Source organism: Chamaea fasciata, unplaced genomic scaffold, assembly GCF_029207755.1.
Source record: "Chamaea fasciata isolate MVZ Bird 193981 ecotype frontalis unplaced genomic scaffold, bChaFas1.0.hap1 SCAF_45, whole genome shotgun sequence".
NCBI lineage: Eukaryota > Metazoa > Chordata > Aves > Passeriformes > Sylviidae > Chamaea > Chamaea fasciata.
In genome coordinates, this window is record NW_027094130.1 from 1,017 (window position 1) to 24,008 (window position 22,992).

Genomic DNA, 22,992 nt, shown 5'->3' on the forward strand with positions numbered 1-22,992 from the left:
TTTTGGGCAAAAAAAGTGGAATTTTGGGGTGAAAAAAATGGAGGTTTGAGGTGGAGAAATGGGGATTTTAGGGGAAAATGGGGATTTTGGGGGGGAAAATGACAGGTTTTGGGGAAAAGGTGGATTTTGGAAGGGGAAGTTGGGGTTTGGGGCAAAAAATGGAGATTTTGGGCAAAAAATTGGGATTTTAGGGGAAAAGTGGAGGTTTTAGGAAGAAAAATGGGGATTTTAGGGGGCAAAATGGGGATTTTAGGGGGGAAAAATGGGGATTTTAGGAGGAAAAAAGTGAATTTTAGAGAAGGAAATTGGGGTTGTTGGTTGAAAATTGAGGTTTTGGGGGAAAATGGGGAATTTGGGCAAAAATGACAATTTGGGGGAGAAAAACTGGAGTTTATAGGTGAAAAAATGGAGGATTTTAGTGGGAAAATGACAATTTTTGGGGGGAAATGTGGATTTTAGAAGGAAAAATTTGGTTTTGGGGCGAAAAGTAAAGATTTTGGGCAAAAAATGGGTTTTTAGGGGGAAAAATGGTGTTTTTAGGAAGGAAAACCAGAGGTTTTAGGTCAAAAATTGGAGGTTTTAAGTGCAAAAAGTGAATTTTGGAAGGGAAATTCAGGTTTGGGGTAAAAAACGGGGATTTTGGGTAAAAAAATGGAATTTTTGGGTGAAAAAAATCACGTTTTAAGTGGAAAAATGGGGATTTTTTTAGGGGGAGGAAATGGGAATTTTCGAAGGAAAAATCGGAGGGTTTGGGGAATTTCCAAACTGGAAATTTGGGGGGAAAAAAATGGGAATTTTGGGGCAAAAAAAACAAAATTGGGGGATTTGGGTAAAAAAAATAAAAATTCTGATTTGGGTGAGAAAAATTTAAACGCGGGGGAGGGAAAAGAGGAAAATTTGGAGAGAGGAGCAAAAAAAAATTTTGGGAGGGGGGAAAAAAAAGGGTTTGGAGGCTCTTGGGTGGGCGGGGCTTGGGGGTGGGCGTGGCCGGGAGGAAAACCCGGAAATTCGGTGAAAAAAAAACATTTAAAAACTCCGGAAATTTGAGTGGAAAATCCCCGATTTCGGGCGGGTTTCAGGGATTAAAAGAGGGGAAAAAAAAGGGGGCGGGGATTTTGCTATGCAAATGAGGGGCGTGTCTGATTTGCATATTGCCTTGCAGCTGGGGGCGGAGACGGGCGTGGCGGCGCCGGGGGCGGGGCCGGTGCGGCAGATCCTGCGCTTCCTCCCCCTCGTCTTCCTGCCCTTCATCCTCCACTTCCCCACCGTGAGTCGTCGGCAGGGGGCGGGGCCGCCGCCAAAGGGGCGTGGTCACCTTGAAAGGGGGCGGGGTCTTTTAAAGAACAACCTGCCGTCGCTTTAAATGGGGGCGTGGCCGCTTTTAAGGGGAGTGACTGCTTTAAAAGGGGCGGGGTCGCTTTAAGAGGGGCGTGGGCACCCTAAAAAGGGGCGGGGCTGCCTTAAAAAGGAGGCGTGGCCATTTTAAACGGGAGGCGGCCGCTTTCGATGGGGGCGTGGCCACTTTGAATGGGGCGGGGTCACTTTAAGAGGGGCATGGCCACTTCAATGGGGGCGTGGTTTCTAAGAAAGGGGCGTGGCCGCTTTGTAAGAGTGGGCTCTAAAATGGGCGTGGCCGACAAAAAAGATCGTTTTAAAAGGGGCGTGGTTACTCAAAGATGGGCGTGGTCTCTTTAAAAAGGCATGGCATTGTAAAATGTGGGTGTGGTCCCTTTAAAGTGGGCGTGGCCACCTCCAAAAGAGGTTCCGTCCCTTTAAAAGGGGCGTGGCGGCATCACGGATGGGCGTGGCCTCCCATTTCTGGGCTCTCGCCCTCAATCCTCGAGGCCACGCCCCCAAATCCCCAAAATTCCCGTTTTCCCCCCAAACTCCGCCTCCCTTTCCCCCTTTTTCTGACACTTCCGGGTTCCCCGCTAAGCCCCGCCCCCCCGTGGGCGTGTCCTCCATGCTGATTGGCTGATTCTCAATTTCCCTAAAATTCCCGATTTTTTTTTCCCCAAATTCTGGATTTTTCCCTCAAAAAATCCCCATTTTTTCCCGGAATTTGGGATTTTTTCCCCCCAGAATTCCCGTTTTTTTCTCCAAAATCCTGGATTTTCCCCAAATCCCTGAATTCTCTCCCAAAATTCCGAATTTTTCCCGAAATTCTTAATTTTTTGTCCAAAATCTCCATTTTTTCTCTGGGAATTCCCCAGGTTTTTGCCAAATTCCCAATTTTTCCATAAAATTCCTGCTTTTTTCTCCCAAATTCTTGATTTATCCTCAAAATTTCCAATTTTTTTCCCAATCTTCAAATTTTCTCATTTGAATTTCCAATTTTTTCCCAAAAATTCCATTTTTCCCTAAAAATTTTGCCTTCCCCCAAATTGTTGCTTTTCCTGCAAAATTCTCCATTTTTCTCTCAAAATTCCCCAATTTTTTTCCCAAAACTCCCAATTTTCTGCCTCAAATTTCAAATTTTCTCCCAAAATTTTTGATTTTCCCTTGAAATTTCTGATTTTATCTAAAAATTCCCTATTTTTTCCCTGAAATTCCCAATTTTTTCCCCAAAATCCTCGACTTTTTCCCCTAAATTCTTTTTATCCCCCAAAATTTCAGCATTTTTACCCCAAAATCCTGGATTTTCCCCCCAAATTCCCAATTTTCCCCCAAAATTCTGAATTTTTCCTCAAATCCCCGTTTTTTCCTTGGGAATTCCCAGATTTTTTTGCACAATTTCACATTTTCTCCATTAAAATCCCGATTTTTCCCTCAAAACTCCGATTTTTTGCCTGGAACTCCCAAATTTTCCCCAAAATTCCAAAATTTCCCCCAAATTCTTTACATTTTCCCAAAATTCCCCATTTTCCTCCCAAAATCCCCAATTTTTCCCAGAATTCCCCCTTTTTTTTCCCCCAAAATTCCCGATTTTTCCCCCAAAATTCCCGTTTTCCCGCCAAAACTTTTCAGTTTTCCTCCAAAATTTTCTTTGCCAAAAATTTCGGCGTTTTTTCCCCCCAAAATTCCCCATTTCCGGGTTCCCCGCCAAGCCCCGCCCCCCTCAATTCCGAGTGGCAGTTCCCCGCCAAGCCCCGCCCCCTGTGGGCGCAGCCTCGATGCTGATTGGCCGCCCTCCGCAGGCCGTCTTCACCTATTGGCTGACGTCCAACAGCTTCAGCCTATTGCAGACGGGGCTGCTGCGAGTCCCCGCCCTCCGCGCCAAACTGGGCGTGGCTCCACCCTTGGACACGCCCCCGGTCACGCCCCCTGGCCACGCCCCCTCGGCTAAGGGCGGGATCTTCAAACAGCTGCAAAAAGGTGAGAAAAAACCCGGGAATTCTGGGGGAAAATCGGGGATTTTTGGGAAAATTTGGGAATTTTGAGGGAAAATTTGGAGATTTTGGGGAAATTTGAGGAATTTTTGGGAGGTTCAGGGGAAAAAACCCCAAATTTTGGGGAAAATTTTTGGGGAAAAAAATTTTGTGGGTTTTGTTTTTTTGAGTTTTGGGGGGAAATCCCAAAATTTTGGGTGAAATTTTTGGGATTTTGGGGGGAGTTTTGAGGGTGTTTGGGGGGAATTTTGGGCGTTTGGGGTGAAAATTTGGAGATTTGGGGGGAAATTTTGGGGAATTTTGGGGATTTTTGGGGAATTTTGGAGGTTTGGGGGGAAATTTGGGGGGATTTTTTTTGAATTTTGGGGAATTTTGGAGGTTTTGGGGGAAATTTTTGGGGAAATTTTGGAGCAAATTTGGGGATTTTGGGGGGATTTTTTTCAAGAAAAATCCCCAAATTTTGGGTGAAAATTCTGGGATTTTGGGAAACTTTGTAGAATTTGAAAACTTGGGTGACATTTTGGGGGTTTTGTGTGAAAATTTGAGAATTTTGGGGGGTTGGTGGATTTTTTGGGGAATTTTGGGGATTTTTTGGGAAAATTTGGGGCATTTCAGGGAATTTTAGGGGAAAATTCAGAAATTTTGGGGAAAACTTGGGAGATTTTGAAATTTTGGGGGGAATTTTGGAGGTTTTGGAGAAAATTTGGGGATTTTGGGAGTTTTTAGGATTTTCTGGGGGTTTTGGGGTTTTGGAGGGAGAATTTTGGGGAGTTTGAGGATTTTTTGGGGGAATTCTGGGTAAAAATTCCAAAATTTTGGGAGATTTTGCAGAATTGGAAAATTTGGGTGAAATTTTTGCAATTTTATGTGAAAATTTGGGAGTTTTGGGGGGTTGGTGGATTTTTGGGGGAATTTTGGGGAATTTTTGGGAAAATTTGGGGCATTTGAGGGAATTTTTGGAGTTTTGGGTGAAAATTTGGAGATTTTGGGGAGATTTGGGGATTTTATGGGGAAAATTCCAAAATTTTGGGTGAAAATTTGGACATTTTGGGGAAAATTCGGGGGGTTGGGGGAGTTTTGATTTTTGGGGAGAATTTTTGGGAATTTGGGTCAAAATTCTGGGATTTTATGTTAAAATTTGGGGATTTTTGGCAGTTTGGGGGAATTTTGGGGGGAATTTTGGTGGTTTTGGGGGGAAAATTCGGGATTTTGGGGAAAATTTGGGATTTTTGGGGAAAATTTGGGGAACTTTGAGGATTTTGGGGAAAATTTTGGGAATTTTGAGGTTTTTTGGGGGATTTTGGGAACAATCCTTGAATTTGGGGGGAAAATTCACAGTTTTTGGGGGAATTTTGGGGTGAAATCCCGAGATTTTGAGGAATTTTGGGAATATTTGGAATTTTGGGGGGAAATTTTCACAATTTTGAGGGGAAATCTTGCAATTTTGGGGGAAATTTTGGGGAGAATCCCAAAATTTTGAGGTTTTTTCAGGATTTGGGGAATTTTTGGAGGATTTGGGGAATCTCAGGGAGGTTTGAGGGAGAATTGAGGAGAAAATTGGGGTAAAATTCAGAAATTTGGGGGAATTTTGAAAAAATTCCTGATTTTTTAGAAGCTTTGGGACGTTCCGGGAGGAATTTTGGGGAAAAATCTCGAGAATTTGGGAAAAGTTGGGAAATTTTGGGGGATTTGGGGTGAAATCCTGACATTTGGGGGGTTTTTGGGATGAAATTTTGGGGATTTTTGGGGGGAAATTTGGGGGAAATTGGGATTTTGGGGGCAAATCCGGATGGTTTGGGGGCGGATTTGGGAGGATTTCGGGGAGAAATTTTGGAATTTTGGGGAATTTGGGGAGGATTTGGGGGGTTTTGGGTGATTTTGGGGCATTTTGGGCAATTTTTTGTGGATTTCAGTCGATTTTTGGGGCATTTTGGGGCATTTTGGGGGAATTTGGGTGGATTTGAGTTGTTTTTGGGTCACTTTGGGTGGATTTGGGTGAATTTCGGGGCTCCAGGGCTGATTTTTGGGTGATTTTGGGGCGTTTTGGGACATTTTTGGGTGGATTTGGGTGATTTTGAGGCTTTTTGGGGCATTTTGGGCCATTTTGGGTGGAGTTTTTTTGGACTTTGGGTGGATTTGGGTTGGTTTGGGTCACTTTGGGTGGATTTTGGGGCATTTTGGGACTTTTTGGGTGGATTTGGGCAAAATTTGGAGAATTTTTGGTGGATTTGGGTCAATTTTGGGGCCCCAGGGCCGATTTTTGGGTGGATTTTGGGGCATTTTGTGGCTTTTTTGTGGATTTGAGTTGATTTTGGGGGTTTTTGGGGCACTTTGGGTGGATTTTGGGTCATTTCGGGAGAATTTGGGACATTTTTTGTGGATTTCAGTCGATTTGGGGATATTTTGGGCGGACTTTTTTTGGATTTTGGGTGGATTTGGGTCGATTTTGGACACATTTGGTGGATTTCGGGGCATTTTGGGTCTTTTTTATGGATTTGGGTGGATTTTGGGCCTTTTTGGGTCACTTTGGGTGGATTTGGGTGGATTTTGGGGCTCCAGGGCGGATTTTTGGGTGATTTTGGGACATTTTGGGGCATTTTGGTCGAATTTTTTTGGATTTTGGGTGGATTTGGGTCGATTTTGGGTCATTTTGGGTAAGTTCAGGGTGGGTTTGGGTCCATTTTGGGTGGATTTGGGTCGATTTTGGGTCACTTTGGGTGGATTTGGGTCAATTTTTGGACACATTTTGGGGCATTTTGGGTCTTTTTTATGGATTTGGGTGGATTTTGGGGCTCCAGGGCGGATTTTTGGGTGATTTTGGGGCATTTTGGGCGGATTTTTTTTGGATTTTGGGTGGATTTGGGTCGATTTTGGGGCACATTTGGTGGATTTCGGGGCATTTTGGGCTTTTTGGTGGATTTGGGTCGATTTGGGGGCATTTTGGGGGAATTTGGGTGGATTTGGGTGGATTTGGGGTCATTTTTGGTGGGTTTGAGTTGATTTTGGGGCGTTTTGGGTGGATTCGGGGTGGATTTAGGGGCACTTCAGGTGGATTTCGGGGTATTTGGAGCCCCCCCAGATGAATTTCGGGCCCCCCGGACTGATTCCGGGGCTCCCAGACTGATTTTTGGGTGCATTTGGGCCGATTTGGGGGCTCCCAGAGTGGCGCGAGGCCAAGGCCACGCACGAGGCCGATCAGCGCCGCCGGCGCCTCCGGAACCACCTGCAGCTGGCGGCCAAAGGTGACCAAAAAACCCCCCAAAAAAACCCCAAAAAATTTGGGGGGAGGGGGAATCCCTCCCCAGAATGATATTTTTACCTTTTTATTTATTTCGGGGTTTTTTTGTTTGTTTAATCAGGCCCTCTCCGGCAAACCTTCGCTCAAAACCCGCTGAGCTCCCCCGGGGCCGCTCCGGCCGCGCCCTCAGACACCCCGAAAAGACCCTGGAAAGACACGTTGGGCTGAGGGGGGAATCCTGGAAAATTCAAAAGAATTAAAAAACGGAAATATCCGACTCGTTTTTTGGGGCAAAAAACGGATAAAATCGGGAGGTTTTGGGGCGGTTTGGCCTCCGGGGCTTGCCGTACAAAATGGCGGCGCGGTGTGAGGGCGACAAAATGGCGGCTCGGAGATTTCGCCGTACGGAATAGAGAAAACGGAGATTTGGGAGGAAAAAAGGGGATTTCGGGGAAAAGGGGGATTTCAGAGATAAAAATTGGATTTTCCGATTCTAAATTTGGAGAAAAAACGGATAAAATCGGGAGGTTTTGGGGCGGTTTGGCCGCTGGGGGTTGCCGTACAAAATGGCGGCGCTGTTTGAGGGAGACGTGAGGACGACAGAATGGCGGCGTTTTGAGGATCGTGCCGTACAAAATGGAGAAAACGGAGATTTGGGTGGAAAAAGGGGATTTGGGGGAAAAAGTGGATTTTAGAGATAAAAATGGAAATCTCCGACTCTAAATTTGGGGGGAAAAGGGCAAAATTTAGGGAGTTTTGGGGTGGTTTGACCGCTGGGGGTTGCCGTACAAAATGGCGGCGCGGTGTGAGGGGTGAGGAGCGGGCGGCAAAATGGCGGCGCCCTGAGGATCTTGCCGTACAAGATGGCGGCGCGCGGGGTTTTTTTTGCCGTACAAAAACTGAGAAAACGGAGATTTGGGGGAAAAAATGGGATTTAAAAAAAAAAAAAGAAATTTTAGAGAGAATAATGGAGATTTTGGTTGGGAAACGGGAAAAATTGTCGGGTTTGGGGTGGTTTGGCCGCTCGGGGTTGCCGTACAAGATGGCGGCGCGGTGCGGGGAGGTTTTCCGGACAAGACGGAAATTTGGGGGAGAAATGGAGATTTTGGGGAAAAAAACCGGGATTTGGGGAAAAAAAAGGGAGATTTTAGGGGGAAAATTTGGAAATTTAGGGGGAAAAATGGGATTTACGGGGGGGAAATGGGATTGACGGGGGAAAATGGAAATTTAGGGGAAAAAAAAGCGGATTACGGGTGGAAAACTTGGGATTCAGGGGAGAAAATGGATATTTAAGGGGAAAAATGAAGATTTAAGAGGAAAAAATGGGATTTAGAGGGAAGAAAATGGTGATTTTAGGTGGAAAAATTGTGATTTTAGGTAGAAAAATGGGGATTTTTAAGGGGAAAAACGGGAAAATTCGCTTTAAAGGAAAAAAAATCCCCAAATCGACAAAACCTGAGGGGAAAAATTTTCCCCAAAATCGCCTCAAACTCCCACAAACAAACAAACAAACAAACAAAAAAACCCGCGGCGACAGCAAAACAACAACAACAAAAAGCGGCGAGCTGAAAATTTATTGAAATTTAATTTAATTTTAATTTTATTTCTCTTCTGGCGTTTAATCGCCGGCGCCGCTCCCGCCTCGTTCCGTACAAGACGGCGGCGCACGAAGCGGAAGTTGGGTCATGGCACTTCCGGTGCGAAATGGCGCCGCGCTTCGCGGTCATTCCGTACAACATGGCGGCGAGCGGATGTTTCGGCGACGTGCGCATGCGCGCGGTGACATCACTTCCTGCCGTGGCGAAGATGGCGGCGCGCAGAGTCCTCCGGCTCGGTTCGTCCCGGGAAAGCTCCAGGAGGGTCTCGGGGGGCGGGAGGCGCTGATTTAATGAGATGCAAATGAGCGGGCGTGGTCTGAGGGGGTTGAGCGTGGTTTAATCTCGATTCGGGCGGGGTTTTGTAAGAAGGGGCGTGGCTTGCGCGTGATTGACGTTTGGCACCCCCCCAGCGGAGCGGCAGGCGCGCGCTGCCCGGCCCTGGCCACGCCCCCCGCAGCGGATTGGCGAATGGCGAGAGAGGTGAGGGGGGAAAAGAGGGCGTGGCCTCAGGATCGAGGCGTGGTTTTAAGGGAGGGGGCGTGGTTTCGTCGTGAGGGGATTTGGCGGGAAATTGTTGGGGGGTTTTTTTTCCCTCGAATTTTGGGGGAATTTCCGGGATTTGGGACGGTTTTCCCTGGATTTGGAGGTTTTCCCCAAAATTTTGGGATTTTTTCCAGCAAATTTGAAGTTTGTCCCAAAATTTCTGAGTTTTTCCCAAATTTTTGGGGTGTTCCGTGGAGTTTTTTGGGAATTTCCCAGGATTTGGGGTGGAATCGGGGAAAAATTGGGGAATTTTGGAAAACTTTGGGGTAAATTTCGGATTTTTTCCCCCAAATTCTGTGATTTTTACCCAAATTTTTGGGATTTTTTTTTCCCCAACAAATTTTGGGATCCTGGATGGATCTGAGGGAATTCCGGCTGGAATTTTGGGTTAAAATTCCCGAATTTTGGGATTTTTTCTTCCAAATTTTGGGATTTTTTCCCCCAAAATTCTGGATTTTTCCCCCAAATTTTGGAATTTTTTCACCAAAATTTTGCGATTTTTTTCCCCTCAAATTTTGGGAATTTTTTTCTCCAGTTTTTTAGATTTTTAACCAAATTTTGGGATTTTTTTCTTCCAAATTTCGGGATCTTTTCCCCCAAATTTTGGGATCTTTCCCCCAAATTTGGGGAATTTTTTTCTCCAGTTTTTTAGATTTTAAACCAAATTTTGGGAATTTTTTCCCCCAAATTTTGGGATTTTTTTTTCTCCAGTTTTTAGATTTTTAACAAAATTTTGGGCATTTTTTCCCCCAAATTTTGGGCATTTTTTCCCCCAAATTTTGATTTTTTCTCCCCAAATTTTTTTGGTTTCTTCCCCAAACTTTGGGATTCCAGGGGATTTCTGCTGGAATTTTGGGGTAAAATTCCCAAATTTTGGGGTTTTTCCCTCAGCTTTGGGCTCTCCCCGAGTTTCTCCGGGCCCGGCCCCCTGCGGGACCTCCCTGACTGGAGCTTTTCGGGTAAAAAACCGGAAATTTTGGGGAAATTTTGGAGAATTTTGGGAGATTTGGGGAAAATTTGGGAATTTTGGGGACAAAGTTTGGTGGTTTCGGGGAGAAAATTTTGGAATTTTGGGGGGGGAAAATGGGAATTTTTGGGGAGGGAAAATTTGGGAGTTTTGGGATAAAAATTTCGGGAATTTGGGGGGGAAATTTGGGGTTTTTTGGGGGGAAATTTAAGAAATTTTCAGGAAAATTTGGGAAGCTTTGGAGGGAAAATTGGGAATTTTGAGAAATTTTGGGGAGGGCAAAATCAGGAATTCGAGGATGGAATTTCTGGCGGGAATTTGGGAATTTTGGGGATAAAAATTTGGTGATTTGGAGCTGGAAAATTTGGGAATTTGGGGAGGGAAAATTGGGAAATTTGAGAGCAAAAATAGGGAATTTTGGAGAGGAAATTTGAGAATTTTGTGAGAAAAATTTGGGATTTTTTGTGGGGGGGAAACTCTGGGAATTTGGGGTAGAAATTTTGGGAATTTTTGGGAGGGAAAAATCCGGAATTCGGGGAGGAAATTTTGGGCGGAAAATTTTGGGAATTCTGGAGGGAAAATTTGGGAATTTTGGGGATAAAAATTTGGGAATAAAAATGTGGAATTTTGGGGGAAAATTTGGGAATTTTGGGGATAAAATGTGGGAATTCTGGGGGAAAAGTTGGGAATTCTAGGAAGGAAAATTTGGGAATTTTGGGGATTAAAATTTTGGAATTTTGGGGATAAAAATGTGGGAATTTTCGGGGGGAAATTTGGGAATTGGGGGGGAAAGTTCGGGGATTTTGGGGAGAAATTTGGGGAATTTTGGGAGTGCAAAATTTGGGAAATTTGAAGGGAAAATGCGCGAAAATTTTTGGGGGAAGAAAATCAGGGAATTTTCGGAGGGAAACTTGGGAATTTTGAGGGGAGAATTTGGGAATGCTCTGGGGAGGAAATTTGGGAATTTTTGGGGGGAAAAATTTGGGGATTTTTGTCTCTCCCCTCCCCTCCCCCCCTCCAGACGGGCGCCCCTCCCCCCCCTGGCGGGGGCAGCTCCGGCGGCTCCGAGAGAACCAAGAGCTGGTGGTGAGTCCCAAAAAACCCCAAAATCACCCCAAAACCCTCCAAATTTACCCCAAAATTCCCAGTAAAAATTGGGATTTTTAGAGCCCCAAAGATCCCCAAAATTGGAATCTTTGAAGTTCCAAAACCCCCAAAAGTCACCCCAAAATTTCCACCCAAAATCCCAAAAATCACCCCAAATTCCCCCCAAAAATTGGAATTTTTAGAGCCCCAAAAATTCACCCCAAAATTTCCACCCAAAACCCCCAAAAATGACCCCAAAACTTCCACTGAAAACTGAGATTTTTAAAGCCCCAAAATCCCCCAAATTCACCCCAAAATTCCCACCTAAAATCCCTCAAAAAAGCCCAAAATTCCCACTAAAAATTGGGATTTTTAGAGCCCCAAAAATCCCAAAAATGCGCCCAAAAATTGGAATTTTTGAAGCCCCAAAACCCCCAAAATTTCCACCCAAAATCCCAAAAATTTACTCCAAAATTCCCCCCCAAAACTGAGATTTTTAAAGCCCCAGAATCCCCCAAAAATCACCCCAAAATTCCCACTAAAAATCGGAACTTTTAGAGCCCCAAAATCCCCCAAAATTCACCCGGAATGCCCCAAAAATGACCCCAAAAATTCCCATTAAAAATCGGGATTTCCGAGCCCCAAAATCCCAAAAAATGACCCAAAAATTCTGACTAAAAATTGGGATTTTTGATGCCCCAAAATCCCCCAAATTCTCCCCAAAAATCCCCCAAAACCCCCAAATCCCCTCCCAGTATAAACCAGTACAAACCAGTAAAGAAAAACCCCAAACCAGTATAAACCAGTACAAACCAGTCACCCCAAATCCCTTCCCAGTTCATCCCACTTCATCCCAGTGACCCCTAAACCCCCTCCCAGTACAAACCAGTAAGGAAAACCCCCAAACCAGTACAAACCAGTATAACCCAGTGCAAACCAGTACAAACCAGTATAAACCAGTAACTCCCAGTATCCCCCAGCGCCGGGCCCTGGCCCTGAGCCGCTCCCTGGAGGCCGCCGAGCGTCGAGAGATCCCAGTTCAAACCAGTACGGACAGGTGAGGGCACTGGGACGGGGACTGGGGGTCACTGGTTTATACTGGGATGGACTGGGAGCGGGTTTGGGGTCACTGGTTTATACTGGGATGGACTGGGAGTGGGTTTGGGGTCACTGGTTTATACTGGGATGGACTGGGAGTGGGTTTGGGGTCACTGGTTTATACTGGGATGGACTGGGAGTGGGTTTGGGGTCACTGGTTTATACTGGGATGGACTGGGAGTGGGTTTGCGGTCACTGGTTTATACTGGGATGGACTGGGAGTGGGTTTGGGGTCACTGGTTTATACTGGGATGGACTGGGAGCGGGTTTGGGGTCACTGGTTTATACTGGGACGGACTGGGAGTGGGTTTGGGGTCACTGGTTTGTACTGGGAGGGACTGGGAGTGGGTTTGGGGTCACTGGTTTATACTGGGATGGACTGGGAGTGGGTTTGGGGTCACTGGTTTATACTGGGATGGACTGGGAGCGGGTTTGGGGTCACTGGTTTATACTGGGATGGACTGGGAGTGGGTTTGGGGTCACTGGTTTATACTGGGATGGACTGGGAGCGGGTTTGGGGTCACTGGTTTATACTGGGATGGACTGGGAGCGGGTTTGGGGTCACTGGTTTATACTGGGATGGACTGGGAGTGGGTTTGGGGTCACTGGTTTATACTGGGAGGGACTGGGAGTGGGTTTGGGGTCACTGGTTTATACTGGGATGGACTGGGAGTGGGTTTGGGGTCACTGGTTTATACTGGGATGGACTGGGAGTGGGTTTGGGGTCACTGGTTTATACTGGGATGGACTGGGAGTGGGTTTGCGGTCACTGGTTTATACTGGGATGGACTGGGAGTGGGTTTGGGGTCACTGGTTTATACTGGGATGGACTGGGAGCGGGTTTGGGGTCACTGGTTTATACTGGGACGGACTGGGAGTGGGTTTGGGGTCACTGGTTTGTACTGGGAGGGACTGGGAGTGGGTTTGGGGTCACTGGTTTATACTGGGATGGACTGGGAGTGGGTTTGGGGTCACTGGTTTATACTGGGATGGACTGGGAGTGGGTTTGGGGGTGACTGGTTTATACTGGGATGGACTGGGAGTGGGTTTGGGGTCACTGGTTTATACTGGGAGGGACTGGGAGTGGGTTTGGGGTTACTGGTTTATACTGGGATGGACTGGGAGTGGGTTTGGGGTTACTGGTTTATACTGGGATGGACTGGGAGTGGGTTTGGGGTCACTGGTTTATACTGGGATGGACTGGGAGTGGGTTTGGGGTTACTGGTTTATACTGGGATGGACTGGGAGCGGGTTTGGGGTCACTGGTTTATACTGGGATGGACTGGGAGCGGGTTTGGGGTCACTGGTTTATACTGGGATGGACTGGGAGCGGGTTTGGGGTCACTGGTTTATACTGGGATGGACTGGGAGTGGGTTTGGGGTCACTGGTTTATACTGGGAGGGACTGGGAGTGGGTTTGGGGGTTACTGGTTTATACTGGTTTATACTGGTTTTGGGGTTTCTGGGTGTGGTTTAACCTTTGCCCCTCCCCCCACAGGTGAACCGACCACGCCCCTCATCAGGCCACGCCCCCTTCCCTTATATGGAGCTACAAGGGCGGGACAAACTGGGCGGGGCCTGGGGGTTACTGGGTTGTACTGGGAGGGAGTGGGAGGGGCCAACGCGGCTCTGACCCCGCCCACCGCGCCGAGATGCAAATTTATGTAAATGAGATCACAAATAAACGCGAATGACGTCACTGACCACGGGGACTGGGAGTTACTGGTTTGTACTGGGAGGGGCCTGGGCGTGACTCAGACCCCGCCCACCTCACCGAGGCGCCAGCCTCATGTAAATTTATGCAAACGAGAGTCGAAATAAACGCCGGTGACGTCATTTGTACGCAGAGGAGCAAAGCGGCGCTGGGGGAATGACGGGATACACCGGGGCGCAGAGCGGCACCGCAGGGAATGACGGGATACACCGGGGCGCAAGGCGGCACCGCAGGGAATGACGGGATACACCGAGGCGCAAAGCGGCACCGCAGGGAATGACGGGATACACCGAGGCGCAAAGCGGCACCGCAGGGAATGACGGGATACACCGAGGCGCAAAGCGGCACCGCAGGGCATGATGGGATACACCGGGGCGCAGAGCGGCACCGCAGGGAATGACGGGATACACCGGGGCGCAGAGCGGCACCGCAGGGCATGATGGGATACACCGGGGCGCAGAGCGGCACCGCAGGGAATGACGGGATACACCGAGGCGCAAAGCGGCACCGCAGGGCATGACGGGATACACCGAGGCGCAAAGAAGCTCAGAAAACCCTTAGAAATACCTCGTGACTGACCGTGAGACTCTGGCCAACCTCAGCCCAAGCATTTTCTCAATATCCTCTGTACACTAATCCAGGGGAGCTATGAAACACAAGAAATCTCCCCTAACACAAATTACCACTCACCAGTGGCCAATATTACAGCCCTGACCTGATAAAAATATCCGGGAATCATCCGAATCAGATTTTTCTCCCTATCCCATCCGCTGGCAAAATTACACAAAGCAAAGTGTTTAAACTGCCGTTATGTACCAAGACGGATGAAGATGCACAAGATCCTGTATTTGGTGACTGAAGTTTCCTCATGCAGCAAGGGGAGGACAAACTGGGGGAAGCAATCTCTTTGTCCTAGCATGGACACAGAAGAAAACCATTTAGTCTGAGACTAAATTCATGTCATAATGAACTTGTACCTTTGTTTGTTCCCACCGCTTCCAAAATATTCCTCTCTTAAAATAACAATCCTTTTGTTCAGGCTGCATTTTCACTTTCTGTGTTAAACACTTCCAAAACAACTTTGAATATCTGAGGAATTCAAGTTGTTGAAAACAGGGGCTGGGAGGAAAACAAATTAAACAGATTTGTTTAAGCCCAGTGTGCTTACATGAAAATCTTTCATTTGGCTTTCCACAGCTCCATCTGCATGGCGATCTCTCTAGACTCACGGACAGATTTAAACTTGACATTATCTAATGGACCTTGGGAAAAATCCTGCACAGCAAATTGAATTTTTAAAAGTGGTACTGCATTCAATGAGCAACTAATACATTACATTTCCTTGAACTGCAGCAGAAGAACATTAAGGATAAGAAGCCCATTTGGAACTTATGTTCTTTAGCCTACATTTGAATATACATTTCAGGTGTAGATGTTACAGTATTACAGGGGGGTTTTGAGTCTAGGCTTTGGGCAAAAATTAACAACTCCAGTATATCTGGTGAGGGGAAGCAGCAAAAAAATCCCATAAACACGCTGTACACAACCTGTGCCAATCCCACGTGTGACTTGTGGCCTGACAGTGTTGTCAGCTCTCCATCTTAAAACAGCTTGGTTTTCTTTTCCACTGAAACCAAACCTTTTTCACAGCGTCAACACATTCCCTGCTTATGGCCAGCCTGTTGTGAGCCAGCACCTTCACAGCTGGTTGTTGGGTGGGTGGGTTTTTTTGATTTGAACCTTCTCCTTCACAACAATTCTCACTAGCACATGAACTTCACTCCACGTTACTCAACTGTGCCCTGCTTTACATTCCAGGCTGTCGAGACCATCCAGTTCTTCCAGGAATTATCTGCTCCTCCCGCCTATCAAAGTCTCTTAATCCTGTGCCATGGCATTTAGTTCATCCTGAAGAACGGCCTCAAGACAAACCCTGAGGATCTGTATTAACAGACCAATTCTTCCCTTCCAAGTACAGCTTCTTGCTCTCCCCTTCAGTCATTCCCTGTCCACTTTACCAACCACCATTTTAACGCCTTATTTTGTAATTTCCCATAGAGTACTACACAGACATGTTTCTTAAGTGTAGATAATGAACTTCCTACACCTAAACTATTATTTTATCAAGTTAAAGGACGGGCTACATCTGGCACCAATTACTTTGGACAAAAACCTCTCATCCATGTGCTATTTGCTGTTGAATCTGTCAATATTTTTTCCAGATAGGCTCTAGAAAGTCATCCATCCTCTTCAGACCAGAATAATTCTCTTGCCCATCTCCCTTCCCCATTTTTTTTCTTCCTTTTACACATTTCTTGTCTCTCAAAATGTAGTCATGATGTTTGCCAGTAGATTTCACAAGTCTCTAAGGGCCTAGTTCTTGAGTAAAAACAAATTAGAGATAGATGTTGATATTTGTCACAAATACATTTAATTCCTCATTTTAGACAGAGCCCTTCTTTGGTTTGTTTAATCTCTGCAGTTCAGGCAACCTCTTGCACATGTATCGACTCACTTAATCCTTGCCTTCTTCCCTTTCTCTGCCCTCTTCTCACCCCCACACACAAGCACATGGCTCTACAGGCCTGATAAAAAATTAACTTTCATCAGCAAGCTACTTTAGTCTGCAAATCACCCTGAGCAAAATATTGCCAAGTAAGGGACACACTACAATTAAACATCAAGAAAAAGCGGCCCTAAAAAAGTGAAAAACGCTTATTAGAAAGGATAGACAGGAGTCAGGAAAAACAAAACTTATGGCAAAATCTGGTTTCTTAAAATAATTAAATTTGAAGCAATACAAAAAGAAAAAAAACCCTATTTCTGTGTTTCCAACTGTCTTCGTATTTGTCCAATTACTAACCCAGATATGGAAACAAACCAATGTAATGCACTTCAACTTGATCCCTGGAGATGCCTCCTTGAAATAAGATTCAAAACCACAACTTCTCAATTCCTGTTAAAAATTCATTTCTTCGGAACACTGTTAGGCAGAACAGTGAGACAAAAACCTCTGAAAAAGAATGCACCACCAGAGACAGAAAATTATTTTGAATCTATTGAAAGCATTGATATTAAATCTCGATACAAGCTGAAGTCTGTAACAAAAAGTACTATTTCCTACAGGACATTTAAGGACTGTAGGACACCATGTCTCCATAGGCCCGGGAAATGTGTTTTTAAAGATACTCCTTCAAAGGCCTCATCCAGAGTTTGGACAAAACTAGATGTCCAAGTTTCCTGTCTCTTGAAGTAACAAGTAAAAACAATGGTTTGAAGACTGTCAGGACAATCCTGGAAACATAAGAGCAGTCCACACAACCTCAAATCGTTCTCTTTAAGGAAAATGCTGGAACTGCAAGTTGGCACAAGGCAAAATTGCAAAACAAACATTTCCACAAGTTTTCTCAGCTGTTCTGCAGGGTTGCTGCAGTGTCCTCTGCTCCCAAAAAAACAGGCTTTCCACCGTTTTTAGCTGCAGCTTAGCAGTGGTGGGAAAAACTGTGTTTCTGCAGACAGAGCCATCAGCTGGAAGATTTGAAATACTTTTCAAGACAAAGTTCCTCCTCTCTCATTCCCCAAAAGCAGTGTTATAGAGAACCTACGTTCTGGAAAACTCTCCACATACAAACCTCTGCACATTAACAGGGAAAGAAAACAAGATTAAGAGAACACTGCAAGGACTGTAAAGTAAGAGGAATTCCCCTACAAATTGTTTTGGTTCTAATACTACTTCTAGTATGAACAGTTTCTCACTTCTATGATAATATCTTGCTTCATCCCCGAGTTCCCCAAAGCATAACAACAACTTCAGAAAAATAAAACAAGCACTGGGTTTTGTTTTGGGTTTTTTTCTTTGTTTGTTTCAAAACACAGCAGAACACAGCAATATTTTCCCAACTAAGCAAGACAAAGTCACACTGTTCATTGCCACTCTGCCTTTTCTAATTTCCTGGTGTAAGCAAAAGAGATTGCTCTAGCCTGAAAACAGGAGTTATCATCCAGCATCAAACTCAGCCTAAGGTATTAGCTCACGTCTGTAATGATGATTCAAAGCTGCAGTGATCAATATCACATCACAAGTGTCCAATCCAGAGGGCATTAAAGGATCCTGTTACTGCCTATCTGAAGGATCACACCGGAGTTTCAGATGATATCAATGCAAAGGTAGAGAAAAGAGAAAATTCTCACCCCACAGAAGCAGCAAATTGAACTCTCTCCAGGAAGCTTCAAGCTTCTACTTTATGTGGAAACTATTTTACTGAAATTTGTCATTTCCATGTTAAGACACAAGTTTGTCACATGGAGGAGAACCCCTTCACAACCATCCACCACTACCTGAGGGTTTTTTTTTTCAGATGAGTGTCTAAATATTACACACACAAACAGCTGCAGGTAAACAGAACTTTGTCAACCCAGCTCAGCACGGAATGGAAAAGGAAAAGCAGACACAGGGAAGTCAAAAGTCAACTAACAAAACTCAAAGCACATTGAAGAGAGCTGTATTTAAGCCAACACAGCTAAGAACTGCCAGCGGCACAAGATACAGGATTTTGTTCAGTGTTACAAAATGCCAGGTTTTTTTCTGCTGATTTACTAGATTTTGTGCAATTCTCTATTTTTAATAGAAAGATAAAGCTCATGAGTCACCCTGAAATCTGCAGCCAGGTTCCTTCACTCTCTCCTTTCCAAAGTGGCAAACATTTCAAATTAAGCTCTAATACAAAGAATACTACGTGCACTAAAAGCTGTCTGTTCTTGTGTACTGTATCAAGGTTTGAAAATGGCACAACAGTGTTAAAAAAGAAAAGTGTTCTCCGGTACACAAAAAATGAGAATAGGCTAATTTTTACTACAGTGACTTTGCCACAAATCACTTTTTGCCCAATGCAAAGTTACAACGCAAAGGGCAAAAAACGGTTCCCTGTAACTGGAGCAAGATCTACTTGACAAGTCAGTCGCATTAGTGATCTTCTAGTCAAAAAAGGAACTTTTACCAAAACACAATATTCCCGCCCTGTTACACAGAGGGACTATTTGTAGACCTTCCACTGTACTGCAGTCTGAAAACTTTTAATTTCCATTTCTGGCTAAAATTATTTTTTTTATCTTGACGTATGTTTGACATCAGAGAAATATTGGATGAGTTTAAAGTACAAGTAGGGCTTGTCTGCCCTCCTTTTCCTAAATTTATTCAGCCTTTTCCTTTGAAAGCAAACATCATTCTACATCTACAAATTCTACAAATCCTGCATCATAAGTCCCACACCTACAACTTCCCCACAATTCCTATGCAGCTCCATCCTCTACTGCCACAAGTACCTGGCAGCTCACTGAAGGAAACCATCACTTTTTTGGTTTCCCAGTTACTGTCAATCTTTCACTCCCTGTTCCGATTTAGTGGCACTACCCTGCTAAACTCCTATTTGGTTGTGTCGGTTCTGCCCACTCCTTTTTCCTACCACATTGTCTTGTCAGGCTCTTGCTGCTTTCTCTCTCCCCAGTCTAGCATGCATGAGGACCCTTTATGCCCAAGATATAACTCAGAGAAGCTTCCTGTCACCACATTTCAGAACCTCCAGAAAACCCACCTGTCATTAGGTGTAGCAGACTTATTCCAAGAGCAAAATGAAATCAGAGTTCGTTATTTCTAAATATACTTGTGATAGCTTTGATGGTTTTTTCCACCTCATTCCTCTCCTTACAGTCTAAAACATGAAGGCCTTAACCTTCTTTGTTTAGTAGAGAGTCAAGTTCTTGACTACAAGCACAGTCAAGAGGGCAAAATTTTCCACAGCACATCACTGACAATCAGCAGAAACACACTGTGCATGGACAACATCAGAACTGTAGGCAATTTCAAACCTTATTCTGCATCCCGACATACCAGAGACACTATACACAGGGCATGAAATGAAAAAATGGCAAGAACTTTGTACACAAAACGTAGAAGGCCTTTGCCAGGAGTGAAGAGCAAAACTTTGTACAATACAAGCCTCAAATGTAATGATATTTACATGCTAAAACAATGACAGCCACAAATGACATAACCTTGCTTTTCTGTATTACAGAAACAAGGGTCGCTATTCCAAGTGGAACGTGAGGGCGGTCTGGCTGAAAAATCCATCACCTCACTGACCTCCACGGTCGATTTAACTGATTTGGAAGGCTAGATGAGTGCCCCATACAACATCAAGTCTGAGGGCATCCATCCTAAAGCTGTTTGCTCGCAGAGGACAACCCCCCTGAGCAGACGAAACCATCCATGTGTCAACAGTACATGGTACCTGCACTCCCCAAATACAGCAGCCAACGAGGCCCAGGTGGATTTGGAAGAGAACGTGAGTAGTCCAGCTTCCAGGACTGCAGGACACATGGAAGTGAGACCACCCCCAAACAAGCTCAAAACCAATTTCTAAGAGAAAAACGGGTAGTCTGTCTTCCAGGATTGCAGACACATGAAAGGGAGAGCCCCTAAACAAGCTCAAGATCCAGTTTTTGGAGAAAACAGGGTACTCAAACCACCATGACTGCAGACATACATTAGTGAGACCACCCCAAACCAATTCCAGTTTTATCTGCAGAAGAATATCAGGTGGTCAAGCTTCCAGGAGCAGAGACACATGAAAGTGAGATGCCAACAAGCAAGCTCAGGGTCCAAATGTAGGAGAAAAAAGGGCAGTCAAGCTACCTAGACAGCAGATAGATCAAAGTGGGACCACCCCCCAACAAGCTCAAAGTTTAATTCTAGGAGAAAAAAGGGTAGCCAACATTCTAGAACTGCAGACACATGAAAGTGAGACCACCACGAAACAACCTCAAGGTCCAAATGAGGCAGAAAAAGGATTAGTCAAGCTTCCAGGACTGCAGGCACATCCAAGTGAGACCACACCTGTTATGAGTGGGCCAGGAGACAAATCTCCCTTTAAATGCCTGTATTAGGACAGCTTTGGGCGGGGAACCCAAGGGGTCACACACACCGCCACTGCTCCCTGGAGCGATGAGGACGAGGAGGTGAAACAGCTTTGCCAGGTGCCCGACAGAGCCGGGGCTTGCGTCCCCACGAGAGCCGCAGGAAAGCACAGGCTCGTTGACAAGCCGAGGGCAGTCACGCAGAGAGGGCACTATCTGACTTATGGCGACAAGACACGGAGCCCCAGCAAGCAGCCCCATGCTCTCCCTGCTCACTGGGGTAGTTTGGAGTCCTGTCTGGCTAATGGCTCACCGGCCCTAGGGGTTTTCAGGCGTCCACTCCACCTCCTGTGGGCACTGCAGTCCCAGGGAGTTCTCTGGTTTGCGTGTCGCCATCAGGGCTGTGAGGGGAGCAGCGGGAGCACGGCCCCACGGGAAGGAGACAGTTTCAAAATGGACACCGGCTCGAAATGGGGGGTGAGGGAGAGCGGAAAAGGTATACAAATGAACTTATTCACATGCAAACTTGTCACGATCCGCTCACACAAGCGGGGTTCGTGATGGTTCGTTTTAGGGATCTCAGAGCGCAAAAGACACAGCGGGGGACAAACTCAGTTTACTCAATCACAAATGCACCTTTATTTAGTGCCAACAAATGCGATAGTGGGGAGAGAAAAAGAGAATAGTAAGAAAGACAGAAAAAGAGGGGAAGGGGATTATAGCTACCAACATGGAGGGTCGAGTCCTCAAGGCTTTTGAAGATGCCTATAGACGCGATCTTCTCCAGTGGGGAGATCTCAAAAGTGAGCGGGAGTCTCCAGGGTTTTTATAGTCCTCTCCGAAGCGACAGGCAGTTGGCCAAACAGCTGGGGGAAATCATTGCAGTGTGTTCATTCAGAGAACCCAGAACGAGTCGGTCGTCAGCAGGTACAGTGTCAACCAGTCCAAGTCAGCAGGTGCAGTGTCAGCAGGCGCGGTCACTTCACCGTGACTTGCCCATTGTTTCTGCTCAGGTTCTGATGTTCCCATATGGGTGCTGGGTGTTTTCCATCAAACACACCTGCAGGCAGCACTTGGCCACCATCCCACCTCAGCCAGGCCAGAACTCCTGTGTTGAGATTTTCAAGTCCCTTTTAGGGGTTTCAGTCTCTGTCCTTGACGATGGTCGTGAGGCAGATGAGGGATCTTCGGACCGTCTCTTACACAAGGGTCGGCAGGGGAGAAGATCCCACTTCAGGCTTCCACAACCCATCTCCAGGTTTCTCTCTAAGCCCTCCCGGTGTAGCAATGTATCTGAATAACTTGGGCCATTCCCTGTATCAGCCAAACTGTTTGTAGTGAAGATGACACCTGCAGTCTTCTTTTCCAGAGTTCGCAGGAATTCATCAAGGCTACAGGAACAACAACAGCTCTGAAAATAAGAGCCTAGGAAAGCCTCTCCAAGAAATGCAGAACTCAGATAGGAGACACATAGCACGGTGATGGACACTTAACCAATTAAGTGCCCTGAAAGATGCGTGCGTGCGTTCCTGCCTTCCTGCCTGCCTCCGTGATGGAGAAATAACTTAGCCGACTGAGAGAGACACCTGTACCCATGAAGAGTAGTGCTAGAAACTGGAACTGTAGCTTTATGTACACAAGAAAGTAGCTGCTGTTAGAAGCATATTGTTTCCTTCATTTCAGCAGCCCATTTTCCCCCTGTATCCCTGTGGCTACCTGCTCCCACTGCAGAACAGAAGCAGCACCCAGCCAGCAGCTCCTCAGTCCTGGCAGGTCAGCGGCACTTCCAGGAGCACACCAGGCTGGCAGCAAACTGCCCAAAGGGCGCTCAGCCCTAGACCCTTCAAACCCTCCAAAGTAGCTTGGCCAGGGGGCAGGGTCAGCACCAAAGACACAGACACCAACCTCAGGAGCTCAGGGTCTTTGGCGACAGCTCAGAGCAGCCAAGAACCTCCCAAGGAGAAGCTCAGCAATGCTCCCCAGCACTGCTACCCAAGGTGACCTACAGGGACTGAGATCCAGCACCAGGGACCCTGAGCCTCACCCCCAGCAGCTGGGAATCCCCTGTCACAACCCAGCCCTGGAGAGCCCCCCCAGAACTGGCAATTCCCGCGGGTGCGTCCGCCCGCAGGCCAAGAGGCTCCGGCTGTGCCGGGACAGGGCCCAGGTCGGGCAAATGCTGCAGTAAACAGGCGCACACAACTCCCACAGCGGGAACAGCTGGGCTCAGCCTCCTCCGGCGTCGCCCCAAAGCCTGGCCAGGGCTTCAGGAGCAATGCAGGAGCTGCCTTTGGCCCCGCTCCTCCCAACAAGGCCACAGGACTCATCTCAGGGCCCTGTCCGGCCTCTGAACACAGAAAGGTCAAGCCATGTTTCACTAATGAGCACGGACCTAGCCCAGAACACTAACGATCCTGGCTACCGCACTGCCGACAGGATACAAACACAACATCTGGGTTGAAGGCTCACCCAGAGGTCAGCTTTGCCTCAAGACTCTGCTTCAGGCC

At 46.4% G+C, this 22,992-nt stretch overlaps 1 protein-coding gene across 1 annotated transcript; it reads left to right on the plus strand.

The window, feature by feature from the left end:
* The first annotated feature begins 990 nt into the window (after window positions 1-990).
* Window positions 991-6,841, plus strand: LOC136303967 (mitochondrial inner membrane protein OXA1L-like). The gene is made up of 4 exons (XM_066207639.1): window positions 991-1,267; window positions 3,138-3,315; window positions 6,491-6,571; window positions 6,689-6,841. The coding sequence occupies exons 1-4, from the start codon at window positions 1,121-1,123 to the stop codon at window positions 6,793-6,795; spliced, it is 513 nt and encodes a 170-aa protein (XP_066063736.1). The 5' UTR covers window positions 991-1,120; the 3' UTR covers window positions 6,796-6,841.
* The last annotated feature ends 16,151 nt before the right edge of the window (window positions 6,842-22,992 follow it).